This window comes from Clinocottus analis, unplaced genomic scaffold, assembly GCF_023055335.1.
Source record: "Clinocottus analis isolate CAN_PGR_092001 unplaced genomic scaffold, fCliAna1.0.p SCAF_1, whole genome shotgun sequence".
Lineage (NCBI taxonomy): Eukaryota > Metazoa > Chordata > Actinopteri > Perciformes > Cottidae > Clinocottus > Clinocottus analis.
In genome coordinates, this window is record NW_027175820.1 from 25,323,817 (window position 1) to 25,333,816 (window position 10,000).

The window sequence follows — 10,000 nt, forward strand, 5'->3', positions numbered from 1 at the left end:
TATTTATATGATTTATGGATCATAAGTTTCTGTCTTTTAGTTTCCAGCTGAAACGTGTCCATCAGTTGTTTCTTTTGACAAAGTTTGGATCTGTAATAAATCCTCGCGTCGCATTCTGAAACAGCTGAAACTGAAACATTGTAACGTTTTGACCTTTGAGCTTCAGGATGATGGAACGTCTCGTGTCTTTGAAGATGTTTCTTTCATATTTCATCCGCATGAAACGATAACTTGTGACCTGACTGAATGAAAATCCCTTTAATTAAAACACAATGTTAAAATATAAAAATGAATCCTCACCTGTTTGGTCATGGAGTCGATCAGCCGCACGAAGAGATCCTGTTCTGTCCTGATGCCTGAAGACAACAACAACAACAACAACAACAACAATTATTATAATATGAATAATCATCTCTGAGTCAGAGCCGGATTGACGGCACATTTATACCACCAACTCACACACAGACACACACACACACACGCATTTACACACATAGACATACATACACATTCACATTCACACGCATTCACACGCACAGACACACACACATATTCACACACACGCATTCACACACACGCACACACACGCGCATACATTAGCCTGTGATGCTAGTGTTAGCTTGGTATGCAAACAAAAGATATTAATGTTCAGGAAATGAATTCCGTTATTATTAATGTCCCGGTTGTGTGTTTGTGTTTTGTGTAGCTCGTCCTCCCCTCAGCAAAAACAAACATTAGCGCGGCTCCGGAGCCATTTATTATTTATTATTCATAGGCCACGCCCCCTCAGCCCCGTAGCCCCTCCCCTCTCCCGCTACCTTTTCTCCTAAATCATAACAAGAAATTCTCATTTTCTGACAAATTAAATATCTTCTCTCAGCGAGGCATCGGAGCGGAAATGTGACACGGCGGCGTGGGGCGGATCGCTGGGAGCGCCTGTTAGCGAGCACCTGTTAGCGAGCACCTGTTAGCGAGCGCCTGTTAGCAAGCGCGCTAACAGCCGCCCCCTAATTGTGTTTAAATGATCTATATATTTATTTTTCCCCGGGCCTCGTTTCCCTCGCAGCTTCCCGCACGTTCTAATTGACATGATTCACTTCCTCTCGCCGCGCGGGCCGAGCGCCTAAATGGCGGCTATCCGTCGCCGTGTTGCGGGCGAGGTCAATTACAGCCGCGCGATGCTGATGCGCCGCCGCCGCCGCCGCCGGCTCGTATTACCGGTGATTTATCCGGCTTTTTGGCGGGAAACGCTCTTTTATGTCCCACTTTATCTGGCGGGTTTTAGTTTTTTCTTGTTTGTTCCTGCGGGCGTCTGGACGCTCTGATGGTTCCTCCTGCAGCTCTGGACGCGTTCCAACATGAAGAGTTTTGAATCAGAAACTCCTCACCTCCTCACCTCCTCACCTCCTCACCTTCTCACCTCCTCATCTCCTCACCTCCTCACCTCCTTCCACCTCAATGGACAAAACAGAGTTCAGGCTCTGTTAGATGTCAGATATTCCAGATGTCTGTCTCCCTCCCTCCCCTCTCTCTCTCTCTCCCCCTCTCTCTCCTCTCTCTCCCTCTCTCTCTCACCTTTTCCCCCTCCCTCTCTCCCTCCTCCCTCTCTCTCTCTCTCCCTCTCTCTCCTCTCCCTCTCCCTTTTTCCCCTTCCTCTCTCTCCGACCCCTCCCTCTCTCCCCTCCCTCTCTCTCTCTCTCCCCTCTCTTTCCCTCTCTCTCTCCCTTTCCCCCTCCTCTCCTCTCTTTCTCCCTCTCTCTCCTTTCCCTCTCTCTCTCCCTTTTCCCCCTTCCTCTCTCTCCCACCCCTCCCTCTCTCTTTCTCTCACCCTCCCTCCCTCTCTCTCCCTCTCCCCTCTCTTTCCCTCTGTCTCTCCCTTTCCCCCCTTCCTCTCTCTTCCTCTCCCGTTCTCTCTCTCCCTCTCCCACTCCCCACTCTCTCTCTCTCCCTTCCTCTCTCTCTCCCCCTGTCTCTCCCCCCCTCTCTTTCTCTCCCCCTCCCTCCCTCTCTCACCCCTCCCTCTCTCTCTCTCTATAATAAAACTTGTTTTCAGCCTCACATTTTTGACCTTTAATATAAATTCCTTCCTCGAACAAAACTCCAGTTCCTGCAGGAAAGTTCACGACCGACGAAGACGAAGACGTCTCCACCTGTGGGAGCGCCCTCCCTTCCCTCCTCTTCCTCCCCCCCCCCCCCCTCCTCCCCCCTCCCTGCCCCTCGATCATTAGCTCCACTTCAATCGATCAATGCGCTGCACGTGACCTCCGGGCCGAACAAAGCCTCACCTGACCTACAGCGCTGCCATTTAAAGAACGAGGGATGAGTTTAACTCCGCGCTGTCAATCACGCCGAGCCGCCACTCGGCTCATCGAGGCGCCAGAAATAATAATTGATGGCGCCGATGAGAGCGAACGGTAGCGAGTCAGAAATCAAGATGTTCATTTTTAAGTTTCTCAAGTTATTAGTTTTTTTTAAATCTCTTTTTCTCTTTGTTATAATCTCTAATAATTCACATCTTGCTTACTTTGTTACATATTTTCTTCTTATTTCTTTACATTTTTGGGGGTTGGCTCTGGAGACGATGCGCTGTCTCTTTAAGAAGACCGTCAGCTTGTGGACTGATGTTATGAAGCCTCCAGTTCACCCATTTGGCCGCCGCCATCTTGGTTTTTTCTCGCAACTAATGAACGAAAGTTACGCAGAGACATCGTAAACGTCAACCTGTCAATCACCTAGTAGCCCCGCCCCTAAAGCATCACCTGCTTTATGATCTGTTTGACAACATCAAGAGAGAAGTAGAGTCACTTATAGACTTCTATACAACCAGAGGAGTCGCCCCCTGGTGGTCAGGAGAGAGAATGCAGCTTCAACACATGAAGCATATACTTCTATACAACCAGAGGAGTCGCCCCCTGGTGGCCAGGAGAGAGAATGCAGCTTTAACACATGAAGCATATACTTCTATACAACCAGAGGAGTCGCCCCCTGGTGGCCAGGAGAGAGAATGCAGCTTCAACACATGAAGCATATACTTCTATACAACCAGAGGAGTCGCCCCCTGGTGGTCAGGAGAGAGAATGCAGCTTCAACACATGAAGCATAGACTTCTATACAACCATAGTATAGTATTTTGCCGTGTCTCACCGTTGCTGTAGAGGAGCTGTAGCCTGTAGTGGATCCCGTTGTTGGTCTTCTCTCCGTTGTATTCCTGTCACACAAACACACAAACAAACACACTTTACACAACGAGCGACTGTGATGTTAAAAAAATACTAAAAAGGTTTTAGATCAGTCAGAGCGGCTCCCAAGTCAAAAGTACTGTGACTGTATTTTAAGTAGTTGAATGAATAGAAGGGGGCCGAGACACTGTTGTTGTTGTTGTTGTCGTTGTTGTTGTTGTTGTTGCTGTTGTTGTTGTTGTTGTTGTTGTTGTTGCTGTTGTTTTGATGTGAGTTTTGAATATGTGTGTCAACATGACAAACTATTAATTAGTAAATTTGTTATTTTAGTGTTATATTTTAACAATAAAAGTTAAATAGTTAGTGATTTATTTACATTAATATTTATTTATTTATGAATGTTTACTGCTCAATTTATTACATTTTTTGTTTTGTTTTCTTAATATTGTAAAAAAAAATCTAAAAATATGATATCTTTTACAGTTTATTTTCTCTCCCGACCCTCCCTCTTCCTCCTCTTTCTCCTCCTCTTCCTCCTCTTCAGCCTTTATTCCTCTTTTTATTTCGTCTCTCTCTCTTTTCTCTTTTCTTTCAGTCTCCGTCAGTCGGTCGCTCGGTGCCAAATGTGTGCCTGGGAGTGTTGGCTCGGGCCCAGTGTGTGTGTGTGTGTGTGTGTGTGTGCGTGTGTGTGTGTGCGTGTGTGTGTGTGTGTGTGTGTGTGTGTGTGTGTCGGGGGGTTTCGGGGCGAGAGACTAGAGGTCGAAGCAGAGGTGAGTGAGTGAGTGGGCGGAGTGAAGGTTTTACTGCCAGCTGGCAGCCGATCAAACACAAACACTCCTCAACCCGTCTGGATACTAGTACTAGTATCACTAGTAGTATTAACACTAGTATCACTAGTAGTATTAACACTAGTACTAGTATCACTAGTGGTAGTATCACTAGTACTAGTGTCACTAGTAGTATTAACACTAGTAACACTAGTATTAGTATCACTAGTAGTATTAACACTAGTACTAGTATCACTAGTGGTAGTATCACTAGTACTAGTATCACTAGTAGTATTAACACTAGTACTAGTATCACTAGTGGTAGTATCACTAGTATTAGTATCACTAGTGGTATCAACACTAGTATCACTAGTAGTATTAACACTAGTACTAGTATCACTAGTGGTGGTATAACTAGTACTAGTATCACTAGTAGTATTAACACTAGTATCACTAGTAGTAGTATCACTAGTATTAGTATCACTAGTAGTATTAACACTAGTACTAGTATCACTAGTGGTAGTACCACTAGTACTAGTATCACTTGTACTCGTATCACTAGTAGTATTAACACTAGTAGTATTAACGCTAATTCTAGTTGTAGTAGTAGTAGTAGTAGTAGAAGTGGGAGTGTTAGTAGTAGTAGTAGTAGTAGTAGTAGAAGTAGTAATAGCAGAAATAGTAGGAGTGTTATAATTAGTAGTAGTAGTAATAGTAGTAGTAGAAGTAGTAGTAGTAGTAATAGTAGTAGTAGTAGAAGTAGTAGTAGTAGTAATAGTAGTAGTAGGAGTGTTAGAAGTAGTAGTAATATTAGGAGTCTCATGCTGCGTTCACAACAAAAGCGTTGCGAATTTTAGCTTTTTCTTCTGCCTTTATGTGGTTCATTTGCTATATTTTGCTTTTGGGGGCGTGGCTTATCTCCGTGGCTTATCTCCATGGAGACAGTTCCCATTCCAGCCGTCCACCATTGAAATAACCAGCAGTTGTACTTTATTCTTATTTACGTGTAATCTACTCACGCGAATATTTCGCAACTCTTTTGTTGTGAACGCAGCATCAGCAAACTGCATCTGTTGGGAACTACTTTCAGCGGCGGAGGAATCCACATGTGGCGCTCTGGAGAGCATTGAAATGTGGGATTGAGTCGGAAAAAACAACGGTGTGTGACGATGATGAAGACGAAGATGATGATGAAGAGTAGCTCCCGGGTCTCTACGTCACCTTGTCTTTCTCCACGAAGTCGATGTAGGACGTCCTCTCGATCTCCACCGGCTGACCCTGCCGGTCGTACAGCGCCAGCACGAAGTGGAAGAAGTTGGACTTCCTCAGGTTGGACGGCGGCTGCTTCTCGAAGTGAGCTCGGGCCAAACCAACGCCGCTGGAACACAGGGGAGCACGCCGTCATTATCTAAACACCTGGACACCTGAACACCTGAACACCTGGACACCTGAACACCTGGACACCTGAACATGTGAACACCTGAACACCCGGACACCTGAACACCTGGACACCTGAACATGTGAACACCTGAACACCTGAACACCTGGACACCTGAACACCTGGACACCTGAACACCTGGACACCTAGACACCTGAACATGTGAACACCTGAATACCTGGACACCTGAACACCTGGACACCTGGACACCTGAACACCTGGACACCTGGACACCTGAACACCTGGACACCTGGACACCTGAACACCTGGACACCTGAACAACTAGACCTGGACAGGTAACGCTTCACCTTCGCTCACTGGAAGCAGAATGAATGAACGGAAACTGTGATGATACTCGATATGTGTTAAAGGCGTTTACAAACACTGAGGACATAAGGACAGTGTGTATGTGTGTGTGTGTGTGTGTGTGTGTGTGTGTGTGTGTGTGTGTGTGTGTGTGTGTGTGTGTGTGTGTGTGTGTGCATTTGCTCTGTAAGCGTGACCTTCTACATAAAAAGCTAGAAAAACTTTAAAACCCAGGAGAGACCAGACCAGAGGAGGAGGAGAAAGAGGAGGAGGAGGAAGAGGAGGAGGAGGAAGAGGAGGAGGAGGAAGAGGAGGTCATCTTCCTCCCTACATTGTTCATAATGTGTTCCGTCATAACGTCCTTAAAGGAACATTTTCAGGCTGGAGTTTGAAATCACTGTTTAAAACAAACAGGTGATGTTTTCACATCATCAACTTCACATGAAGAAACAACAACGACAACCACAACAACAACAACAACAACAACAACGACACACCGACTCCACGCTGTCATTTAAGACGCTTAAGTTCACTTCCTTGAATTTAAACGACTCATTTTAAGGACAAATGTTCGAGCATCATTGGCATAAACACGAGACCCCAAAAACAATGTGAAAACATCGTGAAAACATCGTGAAAACATCGTGCCTGCGAGAGATAAAGTAAGGATGTAGTTTTTCAACAGTATTTTATGTTTTTGTTCGGTTGTTGTTAAGTTTGTTGATGTAAAGTTTAGAAGTTTACATTGTAAACTTCTTGTAAAACCAGAGCCGAGACGGAGAAATTTCATTCAAATATATGGGAGGTTAGTTCTGAGAAGAATTGCGAACAAATCTCCAAATGAAACGCTTTATGAAAACTTTATTGCCGGAGTGATTTTCAGAAACAAAGAAAGGAGACGTTCATCCTCTAAAAGATGATCCGTTGACTTCTATCTTGAAGTTGATTGTTGTATTGTAACGACGATGTCATCGCACTTTTGATTTAAAGGCACGTTATCGCCTCACAATGAGCTTCAGCGCCACAAGCGAAAGATATTAAAAAAACGGAGGAAAAAAGCAGCAGATTTTAGAAAGAAAAACACACAAAGAGTGTGTGAAGGAATCCTGTTGCTCCTGAGATAAAACCGATGGGACGTCTGCTCTCGGCCCGCAGAACCTTCGGAAAAAACACTAAAAAACCAACAGCGGCCAAATATTCCTCTTTTTTTCTTCTTTTTTTTACATCAATCTCATTTTCTCCGGCTCGTTTTGTTTCCTAAAACACTTTATGATCAATATGATCGCCCGGGCGTATAGATAAACATTTATTCATGCTCCGGGTTTGTTTTTGGAAGCTCGCCTGCTCCGCGTTCTCCGGCTCGGGGGTTCAATTCCCCCGACGGCGGATTAATACAGCCGTGACCTTTCTGCACCTCCATTACCGACGCGTAATGCCTCATTTGGAGGCCAGTTTGGTTGGAAGCAAGAAGTCTTTTTTTTTTTGGCCGGAGCGCCGAGAGTCTGGAGGAGAGGAGGAGGAGGAGGAAGAAGAGGAGGAGGAAGAGGCTGCTCAGGTGTGTGTCGGGCAGGTTAGAGTTTTCCTTCTGAAGGAGGCTCGAAGGGGAATAAATAGAAGCCGAGTGTTGAAAACACGACGGTGTCAAAGTGAAGAAATAACAGGAGAGGAGTCGCACGCAGACGCCAACACTTCCAGATACGTTCAATGATTTCCTGTGAGAAGAAAAACAACAACAACAACAACCAGGAGCATCTGTTGAGATGCTTCCAGAGGAGGAAACGACAGCAGAAAGAGAAACGCTGAAGAAACGCTGAAGAAACGCTGAAGAACCTGAAGACGTTACTGACGTACAACATCACATCATCTGCAAAATATATTTTAACCATCTAAAGTAAAAGTACTCAATATGCAGTAAAATGTCCCATGTGAGTAGTATGTGATTGTCGAGGTGAAGCTAATATACAGTAGTACACTCAGTACACTGTATACTACCTGCTCAAGTACACAAAATACAATGTATACTACCTACTCAAGTACAATTAGTACACTATACACTATCTGTTCGAGTACACTCAGTAAAATGTATACTACCTGCTCAAGTACACTTAGTACAATGTATACTACCTGCTCAAGTACACTCAGTACAATGTACACTACCTGCTCAAGTACACTCAGTACAACGTACACTACCTGCTCAAGTACACAAAGTACACGATAAGTATTTACTGGACAATTGGAGGGAACAATATTTAGTAGATTTAATTCACCTTGCACATTAAAGAGTGGAGATTATTGCATTATGACACACTCACACACACACACACACACACACACACACACACACACACCTCAGCTTCCGGACTTTCGATCCCGACGTCTTGTGATTTTTATTTGTGTAAAAACACGACGGAGTCGTAGGTTTTTTTTTATTTTTTGGCACCTGTTTCGCCCGGAGTCGACTAAACCGGGGGGGCTCGCCCCATTATCCCAATTACCCACGATGCTTTGCAGCGATCGCCTGCGCTCCGCTCCGCTCTGCCTTCCACTCAGAAAAAGCTCGTTAGCATTATTATTATTTCAATTATGCTAATTGCGGCGGCATCCACTCGTCGCGCCCGCCGTCGCATCCGGCTGTTAGCACTTGGCACGAGGTGTAATAAAAACAGTATCGATGGCACTCGGCTCGCTGCAACATGCCCGGAGTGTAAATCACACGCCAGCAGCGGGAGAGGGGAGGGGAACACACACACACAGACACACACACACACACACACACACACACACACAGAACAAACACGGGGGCCGCGGCCGGCGATCTGCACGTTTCCACCACAAAGCCTGAAATTAAAGGTCAGCGGGAGTCGTGTCGAGCACTCTGCAAACAATTACTGAGCAAGACAGCCGGTCCTGTGCAGTCAGTTCATTCACACACACACACACACACACACACACACACACACACACACGCAGATGAAAACACACACACGCGCTGAATAAATTCCCCGGCTGAATATTGCAATGAAACCCCGGCTCGGTTGATCTTTTTCTCGTCTCAGATTAAAAGAGGGGATCAGCCAACGATTCCTTCCAACTGGTTCCAAACCAGCAAGAGCTTTTATTTTGAAAAGCACAGAGAGGAAGCGGATTTTCGAAACGAAACTTGTCCGGGGAGGAAATATGTGTGTGATAATGTGAAACAGTGTGAGGTGTTCCTGCAGCTCTCTGAGCGGGACGACCCCCCGACTTCCTGTTAGCCGGCCGCTAACGCCGCTAACCCCGCTAACCGCCGCTAACCGCCGCTAACCCCTTGCTAACCGCTCCCCTTTCCAGGTTCCTGCTGGAGGAGCGGACCCCCGAGTCAGAGCAGCAGAGAAAAAACAACAACAACATGAGCCTACATTTCCCACAATGCACCTGGAGAGTGTCTTTCATTAGAGGCTCCGAAGAGTCAGAAAACTAAAAGACTTTGATCGTGTTCCGCTCAGTAAAATAAATAAAATACGAACGACACAGAAATGTGAAACGCTCGTCTGTGAACGTAAACGCTCTAAAAAATATTGTTTTAATTTAAACCTTCAATTCATGTTAAAATGTACAGAAAGAAAAAAATATTGAAAATCATCCGGATGCTTACAGACTGACTTACATGCCTAATATTCACACACACACACACACGCGCACACACACGCACACACACACACACACACACACACATCTACACACATAAACGCACACACACACACACACACACACACACACACACACACACACATCTACACACATAAACGCACACACACACTATGACATTAATCAAACAGGAGATGGAGTGTGACCGCTGTTTCAGTCTTTAACCAGCGTGGCCTGTCGTCTCACACACACACACACACATGAATACACACACCGGCCTAATGAGCCATACAGCGCACACACACATACACACACACACACGTACACACACACATGCTCTCTCTCTTTCACACACACATGCACACTGTCTGGCTGGCTGCCAGGATGTTAATCAAATAAATGGTGGATGTTTAAATCAGATTCAGTGGGAAACCAACTCAGAGCAAACACACCCTGACAGGACACGCACACACACACACACACACACACACACACACACACACACACACACACACACACACACACACACACGACAGGTTGTAATTTGAGCCTAAATTGTAATCTGAACGTTACTCAGAGTGGATTTCAAAACCAGGACGGATGCGACGCGTTGACTGGAGGCAAACTGATGCTAACAGATGCTAACTCATGCTAACATATGCTAACACATGCTAACAGAAAGC

At 45.4% G+C, this 10,000-nt stretch overlaps 1 protein-coding gene across 5 annotated transcripts in view; it reads right to left on the reverse strand.

Annotated features, from left to right (window-relative positions):
- LOC137782670 (transcription factor COE3-like) overlaps window positions 1–10,000 on the reverse strand; it is a 120,284-nt gene that overhangs the window by 101,530 nt on the left and 8,754 nt on the right. For all 5 annotated transcript variants that reach the window (XM_068572212.1, XM_068572184.1, XM_068572204.1 and 2 more), the window contains exons 2-4: window positions 5,168–5,324; window positions 3,145–3,208; window positions 301–356 (exon numbers count right to left, since the gene is read on the reverse strand). In XM_068572212.1, the coding sequence (XP_068428313.1) occupies window positions 301–356; window positions 3,145–3,208; window positions 5,168–5,324 (277 nt within the window). The remainder of the gene's footprint in view (window positions 1–300; window positions 357–3,144; window positions 3,209–5,167; window positions 5,325–10,000) is intronic.